The sequence below is a fragment of the Trachurus japonicus genome, chromosome 3, assembly GCF_045865225.1.
Source record: "Trachurus japonicus isolate A0001 chromosome 3, Traja_1.0".
Lineage (NCBI taxonomy): Eukaryota > Metazoa > Chordata > Actinopteri > Carangiformes > Carangidae > Trachurus > Trachurus japonicus.
Genome location: NC_140909.1, coordinates 17,967,897 through 17,980,680, shown reverse-complemented (window position 1 = coordinate 17,980,680; position 12,784 = coordinate 17,967,897). Strand labels below are relative to the sequence as shown.

The following is a 12,784-nucleotide window of genomic DNA, read 5'->3' as shown; positions in this document are numbered from 1 at the left end:
AAGATGGCTCAAAGGCACATGCTGTACTCATCCTTTTATACTGACACATATTACTTCAAATTGTATCTACAAAAAAACACTACGAACGCAGAGATACACACAGGTGGCTGTCGCAAAAACACACCATCACACCACATACCTCAAAGACACATACACAAACACATGCACATGCAAGGAAATCACATTATATGGTTATATTTTATAACTGATAAACAATGACTTAAAACCTGAGAATCCAAAGCACTGGTGTCTGGGAGAAGAAAATGACAGGAAGGTGGAGAGTTAGACAGCAGCAGTTCACTTGAAAATGCATACACTTAGTTAGGACACTTAGGACTCAAATTTGCCATTATCGCTTTCCCACAGTTTCAACATGCCCGAGCGAGACTTGCTACAAACAGAGGAATACCACATACAGCAGAACCAGTAAGAAACTTACATAGGCACACACACATGGTGTGGTTTTTAACTAAAGGTTAAAATAAGAAAAAAACATTCCTTGAACAATGACTAATCTGTCACAAGGAAAAAATGTGTTTTGTGAAATCACATCCGTCCTTGAGTCCAGGTGGATATTTATGCAAAATTCAAAAGGGGTTCCCTTGAGGAGTTTTTGACATATTGCGTTGACACAGCCAAAAGTTTGTGAGGTCATGGTGACCATGACCTTTGACCTTTAGTAATGAACATCTAATCAGTTTGCCCTTGAAAATTTTTTATCAAATTCCCTCAGAGAGAGAGATTTTACGCTTACAAGGCTAAAACTGTGGTTTGTGAGGTCACTGACTTTGACCGTGGCTACCAAAATCTAAACAGGTAATCCTATTTGTGCCAAACTTGAAGAAGGTCAATTAAGGCTGACAGACAACCCAAAAACAATACACCACCAGCTCTGGACATGATGAAATGAAGGAATAAAAATGATGTCTTTGGTCGATAATGTTACCTGTGGGACATTAGGTAAGGATAGGCAGTTGGTATCATACTGCCACTTTAGAAATGAACTGCAAGATGGCAAGCCCTTTAAACAAACAAGACTGTAGAGGTGCAATTACTGTGCTATTGATCCATGGGTGATAAATAGCAGCATAGTCATGATCTAATGTGCCACAAACACAAAACAGCTGTTCAGAAGTGAAAGATCAAATTGCTGATCTGATTAAAACACACTGTTTGTTGTTGGCATGCAGTTATTTTAATACTAATCCAGCACAAGTCAGTGTAAATTTGTTTCTTTTCTTAATTTCCTCAGTGTCTATTCGATTTTGTTTTGTCTGTTTACTTGAAAGAAATAGCATCATTAAAATATTAATTGATAACAATTAAAAAAGCAAAAAATCTTGAACCTGTGCACTGCTTGAGAATAATTTGGTGGATGATATTACCCTGAGTGCTTTATAGTGTTCAACACAAGTGTCCACCTTTTCACGATGAGTGGTCCTCATGGAGGCACTGATACTATAAAACATTAAAAGTGCAGAGACTGCTTACTGACTGGTAGAGACTTTTCTCACTTCATTTTTTGGTACAAATTTAACTTTAACTTTAAAAAGCAGCACACAGAGACACAGCAGAGGAGCTAAGCTCCAAGTGGGGACCATGGACAGCGACCAGCTAAGCTACTTTTCAGCATGACTCTACAAGATAGAGTCATCTCCTCCACCAGCAAGTCCTTAAATAAAGCCAGACCACAAAGATAGTCTGCAGAGCTCTGATATAAACCTCATCTCACAGGTACCTTAAATCTCTGGAACAGAAATGTCATTGATTGTTTGAAAACCACCTCCCTCTGTGTGTGTGTGTGTGTGTGTGTGTGTGTGTGTGTGTGTGTGTGCACTGTTGTTCCTATCTAAGAGGGGACATCGGCGTCGTTACACATTCACCAACAGGGGACCAAGCAGCCAACAGGGGACTTTTTTTAGGTCCCCTGTTGGACATGCTTTAAATCAACTTAAAATCATGTGAAAAACCTTCTGGTTAATTTTTTTAACTTTAGCCAAGAGGGGACCTGAGTGTGTGTGTGTGTAAAATACCATATTCAGCAGTGCCCCGGCAGGCTGGAGCAGGGTTTTTAACGACTCATTCACACACGTCGTTTCTTACACTCCTCCAGAGTGTGAACGACTTGCAGCCCCGGCAGCCTTTCAGACTGTAGAGAGGCTATCAAACAGGCTCCTTAGTGAACATACCAGTACCTTGAAACATAATTTGTTATTCTTTGTAACAAAATATAAAGGTTCCGTTTTCATGGATGTCTTAAGTTTAAACTCAACACTGTATTACGTATAATAGAAATTTTAAAATATTGAAAAAAATGATCACCCATAACAAAATTTTAAAGAAAATGGTCATTTAGATCATTTCTGTTGAATTCTGATTAAACATTAAAAATAATTGACCTTGTTATTGTTGCTTGTCCAGTTTTTTTAAGCACAGGGTTTCAATTTTACAATATACATGTGTTCTCAATCTGTATTTATAGTAATTATTAGTTGACTTACATTGCAGAAAAAGGTCCACACTTGGTTTATATGGAATGACAGGGGTCCACTGTTGGTTGATGCATAATGACACACGATCCCACTTAGTTAGCATGGAGTGACATACACACTCCATCATGTATGAATAAGAAAGAAATAAGCAAAAGTGATAGTTTTTAAGAGAAAACTTTCATCAAAACTTAAAACAAACATTTCTAATAAAGTAGCACCAATAATGTTGTAATTATTTTTTAAATGTAGGGTGTACTACTGCAACACACATTTCTACAGTCTATTCATTTTTTAATAGAGGGTTTTAGGATTTAGGGTAATCTTAATGTACTTGCATCATAAATCTGTATTCATAAGGATGTATTTTATTTACTGTTTTATATTACAGAAAACTCAATGGCAACCTATGATGATATATTATGTAGAAGTAAACCATCAAAGAGTAACTGATATTAAAGTATTGGCACGGCAATTTGTTATCTTTGGGGAAAATACAGAGGGTTTGGGAGATCATCAGTTTGTCAGAGATACAAGGGATAATTCATTGAGAGGATTAATCTCACAAAGTCCCTATGTTAAACTATTGCCAGACACATTTCTACAGTCTATTAATTGTTCACTGTACTGGTGTTTTATACTACTTAACTGCATTGTTGTCATGGGAAAATACTTAAACTACTCACAGTTTGACATGGCCTGATGGCTCAGAGCCACAAAAAGTTACTTTTTGGCCACGTACATCTCATATAGATGAAGCTCTGTTGGGGCCACCTATGGTCAGACTTTTACTTTTTAAATGCATGTGATTTCAATTAATTTTAATGTATTTGCGTCATAAATCTGTATAGGAATTATTAGTTGATTTACGTTGTAGAAAAAGGTCCCCACTTGGTTTATATGGAATGACAGGGGTCCACTGTTGGTTGGTGCATAATGATACAAGTTCCCACTTAGTTAGCATGGAGTGAAATACACACTCCATCATGTATGAATAAGAAAGAAATAAGCAAAAGTGATCATCCGTAAGAGAAATTTTTCATCAAAACATAACACAAACATTTCTAATAAAGTAGCACCAATAATGTTGTCATTATTTTTAAATGTAGGGTGTACTACTGCAACACACATATCTACAGTCTATTAATTTTTCCCCTACAAGAGTTTTATACTCCTTGACTGCATTTTTGTTATAGGACAAATATTTGAATCAAAACTCAGGGTTTTAGGTCATTTTAATCATGAATCTGTATTTATGAGGATGTATTTTATTTACTGTTTTACATTACAGAAAAAGGTCCACACTTGGTTTATATGGAATGACAGGGGTCCACTGTTGGTTGGTACGGAGCGACACACACACTCCAGCATGGGTGGATAAGCAGAAATGAGAGAAATTGCTAAGTTTTAAGATACATTTTTAATCTAAATTTAATACAAACATTTGTAACTATTAATACACATAACACACACACAAACACATGCAAACACACATATTTCAACTTAAAGGGGACAAATTATGCAAAACTCACTTTTTCATTGCTTTATGCCCTGTACACACTGTGCGATTTTGGCCGTCGCAGACGAAAGACGGCCGATCGTGGGAGAATCGTGGCGAAATCTTTGGTCGTAGCTCTAAATCGGCCGTCTTACGTCGCACAGTGAGACAGGCTCTACGACGGCCGTTGTCAGCGTCTTGCGACCAAAGACGACCTGCGATTAAATTCTGACAGTGTCAGAAAACTGTTACGACCTACGTCTACTAATCAGCTGATGGACGTCTATCAGTGGCGCAGGTGACAGGGACGAGCACTGATTTTCGAGTAAATAGTCATTAAATTAAAAAACGAATAGTTTATCTTGTCATGACTGGAGAGGTGTATATTCCTTTTTACTGTCGCAGAAAGAGGAGGAACATGGACAGACTCATACAGCCATTAGAAAAGTTGTGTGTGAAACAAACAAACAAAAACAAAAAAAAACCATGTGCGGACTATGATGAGAAGCGGTCGCCTACCGGAGAATATTGACATGTTTACGCCGGGAGAGGTGACTTCGTCCTCGTTTAGATGTGCTCTCATTACGTGACGGTACTGCTGTGATGTTCTCTGCCAATACAGGCCGTGATTTCATTTTTAAATAACGGACAACTGGCGGTAGCTACTGCTCCACTGGTGCCGGTGACTTGTGTCTGTGTGTGAAGAGGGAGAGAGGGAGGAAGGGAGTGCCTCCTCACCCCTTAAACGTCAGTTTTGACAACTACGTCAATATTTTGTAAACTGCCATGGTAAGAAAATGTGTCTCGTAACAAGCCGTTTTAATTTCACCCGGCTTATTACATCACAAGCCGGGTGATGTGAATATTCAAGCCCTCGCTCCCATGGTTACCATGGTTACCTCAGCTACCAGAGCGAAGATTCCAAACCGACCGTTTAGAGCAGGGCTGTGAAACTGGTGTGTAGAGAACCCAGCTGTGCTCAATCTTTTGGTTTTTCTGACCAAAGCATGTTACTAACATTACTTTTAGACATCAAGGTACCATGTCAAGAAGCAGAAATGAGCATAATAAGTCCCCTTTAAGTAGCACGGGTTAAGTTGTCATTGTAGTTTTGTTTTTAAACATGGGGTTAGGGTTAGTTACTGTGAAAACTCAATGGCAACCTATCATGATACTTAAGGGAATATTTCAGTTATTGACATTTATGGATCAACAATAAAACATGTATGGGAAAATAAAAGAGGAGCTGGGGGGTCATCAGTTTGTCTTAGATACCAGGGATAATTCTTCTAGAGGATGGATTAACCTCAAAAGCTCAAAACTTAATACAAACATTTATAATGAAGTAGCAACGGTAATGTTGTGTTTTTTTATCTGGGGTGTACTGTGAAAACTCAATGGCAACCTACGATGATATATTATGTACAAGTAAACCATCAAAGAGGTACTGATATACGACAATTTGATATGGGAAAATACAGAGGGAATGGGGGATCATCAGTTTGTCAGAGATACAAGGGATAATTCATTGAGAGGATCAAAATGTTTTTAAACAGCCACGACCTCGAGAAAGCCATCCATGCGTTGCAGTAATCAGTTCTAGATTGGACTATTGCAATGCACTTTATGTTGGCGTCTCCCAGTCTTCGCTCAGTCGCCTCCAACTTGTCCAAAACGCTGCTGCCCGTCTTTTTACTAACACTAATAGACGTGAGCACATTACTTCTGTTCTTAACTCCCTTCACTGGCTCCCTGTCCCTTACAGAATTGATTTTAAACTTTTAATGTTTGTTTTTAAAGCACTTAACGGCCTGGCCCCACTGTATTTATCTGAGCTACTTTATTAGAAATGTTTGTGTTAAGTTTTGATGAAAAATTTCTCTTAAGGATGGTCACTTTTGCTTATTTCTTTCTTATTCATACATGATGGAGTGTGCATTTCACTCCACTTACTTACATTCAAAACAGACTGACTGAAACATGGGTACATGCAATATAGAGTCACAGAGCATTTTTATGAGCTACCATTCTCTGCCAGAAATGTTGTCTGGGAACAACATCTTACTTAACATGGCACAAGAAATTAGGATTCATCAGATTGTCAGAGATACAAGGGATAAGGCATTGTGTGGATGGAATAACCCCAAATAGCTCAATGTTGAACTGCTGCAACACAAATAAAAAAAGTTGACAGTGGTGTGGGCCGTGTCTGAGGAATATAGTTCTTGCTGTGTCCTAATTGTCCTTTACAAGGCTTTGTAAGGCTTTGCATGTGTTTTTATATTTATGCGTTCCTTTCTTGTTTCCCTTGATTTTCTAAATACCTTTTAATGAGTAGTTTAACAGGGGGGTTTTTGGGGTTATTCCGTCCACACACTGACATATTCCCTGTATCCATGACAATCTGATGAATCCTAATTTCTTATTCCATGTTAATTGTTGTTCTCAGACAGCATTACTACTAGCAGACAATGGTGGCTCATATAAAGGCCCTGTCACAGAATATTATAACAGGTAATTACACACCTTCACAAAACTCATCAAAGAACTGACAATTCTTTAGACAAAATGGAATATTGCTGGTACACCCACTCTTTACAGTTGCCACAGAAGTTGAGTCACCAAAGGCCATAGGTGCGTAGGTAGCACATGGCCAACCTAAGACCTGGGAATACCTGTGTCTCAGTCGGTCTGATTTGGATATAAGATATTGGCTGAAAGAAGGTAGAAACTCTGAAGCCCAACCTGAAAATACCTAACGACCATCGTCAGCTACGACAAACCATCCCCCACACTGCCCACACTCAAGGACTGACACAGGTCATCTGGCAAAGATTCAAACCCCTCACTCCACTCAGATCCCAGCAACTCTACCTTAAAGTTAGGATCTGTGAAATACATGAGTGCTGGCGACTTAACTACTTCAATGTAGAGGAATGTTTCGTGCCCACATCATAGACTGAAACCCCATTAAAAATGTTTAACTCTACTTAGAAAACTGTGTGTAAATGTAATGAAGTCACATTGCTTACTACAACATGCACAAGGTTATACCTAGATAATGGAATATAAGGATAAGGAATAAGGGATAAGGAATATACACACTTGTGTTTAGCTGGGTACTGAAACAAAAGAAAATCATTAGGAAGCAACCAAAATGTATAACAAATTAATTACTTAAAAAATAAATACATTAGATAACATGTTTTGCCGTCTTCTGAACACAATTAATTGAATTTGTTTATAATCCACTTCAGATGCTATGAATAAGGTAATATGGGATTGTTGAATGTACAATCCACACATCCTGAAAGCAACCAGACCCATTTCTGCTGAGCACCAGTGTGAACTGAATACAGCTTTTATTGTGTACTTCCCACTTAATGTAAACTCTCTGATCCTGTGCCAATCCTGTACCCTTTGACAACTTTAAATTAGGTTTCAATTTATTCACCAATTTCATCTATAGATGTGTATGACTATGTGATACAGTGTGTAATATACAGAAAAAAACACAAATTTAGCTTTAGTTTTCATTTTTGTTGTGGACCAAAAATATTCAGACAGGTATACATGAACTCCAGTAGAGCTAATGGTTTGGTAAGTAAAAAATTGTGTTGCAGTAGTTCAACAGTGGTTATTTTGGAGTTATTCCATCCACTATAGCTGATTTATCCACTGCATGTCTGGCAATCTGATTAATCCTAATTTCTGCTGCCATGTTAAATTGTTGTTCCCAGACAACATTTCTACTGGCACACAATGGTAGATCATATAAAGGCTGACAAAATATTATATTGATCACAAGGCATCACACACCTTTACAAAACTCATCAAAGACTTGACAGGGTGGATTATTGCTGGGACACCCACTCTTTACAGTTGCCACAGAAGTCCATAGGTGTGTAGCACATGGCCAACCTAGGACTGGGGAATTCCATTGTCTGTTAGTCTGATTTGGATATAAGATCTTGGCTGAAGGATGTTAGTCTTTTCCAGGTTGCCCTTCAGAGTTGCTAACGACCATCGTCAGCTACAAGAAACCATCCCCCACACTGCCGACAGTCAAGGACTGACACAAGTCGTCTGGCACAGATTTAAAGCCCTCACTCACTTCTCAGAAGCCAGTTCCACATTTAGAGTGGAGAGTGGAGGTAGAGTTAAGCCTACCACACACATAAAGATAATCGGGCTGATTTTGCCCCGATTTTCCCCCTTCCGACCAAAGACAAAAATCGGCCGATTATCCTAAGGTCTTAAGATTATTTTATGAGATTCTCTTGTAGTGTGTGGTGTGTTAAGAGTCAAAATTCTCACAACAATCGCCTCGGAAAACGTTCGGCGCCGATAATCGTAAATATTAAACATGTTCAATATTTACGAATCAAAAGTCATCTTGCGTGTGGAAAGCTGGTGTTGTGCTGAGAAGTGCCTGCTTGCCAAGCTCTGCATGCTGCTCGCGGCAAGCCACTTCTCGACACAACACCGGCAATCCCACAGAGAGCCACGGTGCAGCCCTGGCAATACATGAGGTTCACACAGACATTCACGCATACACGGGAGATTTCCTGATAGCCGATAGCAAAGACGGTAGCGATCATAGCCGGCAACAGCCAGCAATAGAGCAACCATGTTTAAACGATCACGTGACCGCCGCTCACAGCCGCTTTACTGCTCGGCGTCCGAAGCCACAGACACACAGACACACAGAGATGGTATCGTTGTAAAGGCTGAAGTGTCCCGCTTTCATTTTAAAAGAATTACATCGCTCTCATTGTCCATTCCGGAAATAGACCCGAAAGAGTAGCTACAACAATACTGATCTCTTTCTGAGTTTTCTGACCGGAGGGTCAAGATTCTGAAAAATCTTAATGTGTGTGGTGAGCTGTGTTTGGAATATCACAGCACACCACACACAATACGATCAAAACTGTTCAATCACAGATTTTTTATCTTCATGTGTGGGGTCTTTCACAGATAAAAAAAATGGTTGAAATTTAGAGAATCTTTATGTGTGTACCAGGATTTAGGATCTGTAAAATACATGAGTGTTGATGACTTCACTACTTCAATGTAGAGGAATGCTTTTGTGTCCACATCATAGACTGAAGTCCATGGGTGGGAATTGACCCTTCGCGTAAGCCCCGCCCCCTTGGTTACTGTTGCTACGCCGGGCAAGCTTTCACTCCCAGCCATGCTCCTGGCAGTATTTGGTATCGATTTCAAAGGAAATATCATCAAATTTCTGGATAAACTGTTCTGAGATAATAGAGAGAAGAAGTCACAAAGATCATTCAGAGTTTTCAGTGACGTGACTCGCGCAGGAGGATAAAACATCTGTTCAACGACACGACTGGACAATGTACAGAGCAGCAGTAAGGGCTGGTAATTTTTACCGTCTATCAACCCACGAAGACTTAGCTCATCTCACTGGTCATGAAACGTTGTCAAACTGCAAGTTTTTGGGCGATTGTGAACCACATACAGCTTTCGCTGCTGTTTTTTTTCTCCCACCGCTGTATCAGTCAGTGAAAGCAGTCCCTGCCTGGAGGATCCCTCGCCTAAAAGCCCAGGTAAACGTGGTAAAAGTACAGCTGTCATTTCGGAGGTGAACATATGGTTATCCCCATATTTACACTTGCTCAAGTCGAAAAAAATGTCCGCTCGTATCTGAACATCTCTATATTGCTGCTGCCGCCGCCGCCGCCGCCGCCACCATAGTAGCAGCAGCAACAACAACATCCTTCTCTACAAACAAATGTTTTTCGTCCTAGTCTCAAAATGTGTCCACAAAAGCAAACGTAATGACCGGTTCCTCTTCAGAACTGGTTCCCACGTGATCATTTCCTTGGGATTGTGTGCGTGCATGCTTAATGATTCCGCTAATCGATTTTGCTTTTTTTCCTTTGCAAATGTGCATGTTTCTAACCCAAACAACACATGCTGTATTCGGGTCAGAACGAAGGCAAACACGGCGTCGAGACCAAGGGGGCAGTTGTCGGTCTGAGAAGTGAAGCTCACTTCCGCGTTCAAAAAACTGCAATCCCCTCGAATTCCTCTGGGGGCTGGTGTCAGAAGGGAGCATTCCCCATAGACCCCCATGTTAAAATCGCCGACTTTACATCCTCAGTAAACATGTTAAAAGCCTGGTGTCAGAACGTTTTTTCGTCTCAATCGATAGTTTCTACCCCCGCACACACTCTGAGGGGGGTGAATTTTTTTTTAACTCTACAGTTTTACTGTTATAAGGTTAAAACTCTGACCAATTAGGGCGCGGAAACGTTGAGTGACAGGTCCGAGCAGCTCCGTGGACAGCTGCTTCGAGGCCAGTGGGCGGGTTCTCGGCCGGCCAATCCAACATGGCGCTGTTCAGGCTGCCATATTTGAGTCACAAAAACGACTCCCCAAAACCAATGGGTGACGTCACGGACGCTACGTCCATTCTTTTTACAGTCTATGGTCGAGACAGAAGCGCTCTAAAGTGTTGGGGTAGATGTGATGTGACAAAAAATATTCAGATTTATAAAACACTGCATACACACACTTGCAAGTAAAGTGCCTACAAGGCACATACATACTGTAGATAGTAAGGAATATACACACTTGTGTTTAGCTGGGTACTAAAACATCAAAAAATCATTAGGAAGCAACCCAAATGTGTAACAAATTAATCACTGAATCAGATTGCCATTCTACTATTTGTTTTCAAAATAAATTTGATTAGAATTAGATTTATTGTGTACCTCCCACTTAACTCATTGAGTGCCATTGACGTACATATACGTCAAACGCAGTTTTCTGCTGCTGGTAAATGGGGACGCTGTCGCCCACACTGTGAGTAATTTTGGGGCTTCTGGGATGTGTAGAACGAATGAGACTGTAGATCAGAGCAAGAAGTGAAGAAGAAGGAGAAGACGAGTGCGATCGCTACGGAGATAAAAAAGTTGGAAAAAGTTTCTATTTCTAGAGAAAAACGACGGGCAGAGCCTGGAACAAGTGTAACGTGGAGCTGTGATGAAAAATTTCTCTTACGGATGATCACTTTTGCTTATTTCTTTCTTATTCATACATGATGGAGTGTGTATTTCACTTCATGCTAACTAAGTGGGCACTTGTATCATTATGCACCAACCAACAGTGGACCCCTGTCATTCCATATAAACCAAGTGTGGACCTTTTTTTTCTGCAATGCAAAACAATAAGTAAAATGCATCCCTATTAATATAGATTTAGAATGCAAGTACATTAAAATTGATTGAAACCATGTGCTGTTAAAAAGTAGAAGAGTGACAATAGGTGGCCACCACAGAGCTTCATCTATATGGGACATTAGGTGACTACAGAATAACACTTTGTGGCTCTGGGCCATCAGACCATGTTGAATCCTGAGTTTAGTTATTTAAAGTAGTTTTCCCATGACAACAATGCAGTCAAGGAGTATGAAACTTCATTAAGTCAAAAACTTGACAGACTGTAGAAAGGTGTGTTGCAGTGGTATATCATATTACTTAGTGAGGTTAATCCATCCTCTAGAAGAATTATCCCTTGTATCTCAGACAAACTGATGACCCCCCAGCGCCTCCTTTATTTTCCCATACATGTTTTATTGTTGAGCCATAAATGTCAATAACTGAAATATTCCCTTAAGTATCTTGATAGGTTGCCATTGAGTTTTCACAGTACATCCTATGTTTTAAAAAAAAACTACAATGACAACTTCACCAGTGCTACTTTAGTTTAAATATGTGTGTTTGCATGTGTTTGTGCGTGTGTTGTGTGTGTATTAATAGTTACAAATGTTTGTATTAAATTTAGATTAAAAATGTATCTTAAAACTTAGCAATTTATCTAATTTCTTTCTTATCCACCCATGCTCGAGTGTGTATTTCACTTCATGCTAACTAAGTGGGCACTTGTATCATTATGCACCAACCAACAGTGGACCCCTGTCATTCCATATAAACCAAGTGTGGACCTTTTTCTGTAATGTAAAACAGTAAATAAAATACATCCTCATAAATACAGATTCATGATGCAAGTACATTAAATGTGACCTAAAACCCTGAGTTTTAATTCAAATATTTTTCCTATAACAACAATGCAGTCAAGGAGTATAAAACTCTTGTAGGGGAAAAATTAATAGACTGTAGATATGTGTGTTGCAGTAGTACACCCTACATTTAAAAATAATGACAACATTATTGGTGCTACTTTATTAGAAATGTTTGTGTTAAGTTTTGATGAAAATTTTCTCTAACGGATGATCACTTTTGCTTATTTCTTTCTTATTCATACATGATGGAGTGTGTATTTCACTTCATGCTAACTAAGTGGGCACTTGTATCATTATGCACCAACCAACAGTGGACCCCTGTCATTCCATATAAACCAAGTGTGGACCTTTTTCTGTAATGTAAAACAGTAAATAAAATACATCCTCATAAATACAGATTCATGATGCAAGTACATTAAATGTGACCTAAAACCCTGAGTTTTAATTCAAATATTTTTCCTATAACAACAATGCAGTCAAGGAGTATAAAACTCTTGTAGGGGAAAAATTAATAGACTGTAGATATGTGTGTTGCAGTAGTACACCCTACATTTAAAAATAATGACAACATTATTGGTGCTACTTTATTAGAAATGTTTGTGTTAAGTTTTGATGAAAATTTTCTCTAACGGATGATCACTTTTGCTTATTTCTTTCTTATTCATACATGATGGAGTGTGTATTTCACTTCATGCTAACTAAGTGGGCACTTGTATCATTATGCACCAACCAACAGTGGACCCC

At 39.2% G+C, this 12,784-nt stretch overlaps 1 protein-coding gene across 2 annotated transcripts in view; it reads right to left on the bottom strand.

Annotated features, from left to right (window-relative positions):
• unc13c (unc-13 homolog C (C. elegans)) overlaps positions 1 to 12,784 on the bottom strand; it is a 111,535-nt gene that overhangs the window by 82,661 nt on the left and 16,090 nt on the right. For both annotated transcript variants that reach the window (XM_085764924.1, XM_085764934.1), the window contains exon 3: positions 228 to 250. In XM_085764924.1, the coding sequence (XP_085621050.1) occupies positions 228 to 250 (23 nt within the window). The remainder of the gene's footprint in view (positions 1 to 227; positions 251 to 12,784) is intronic.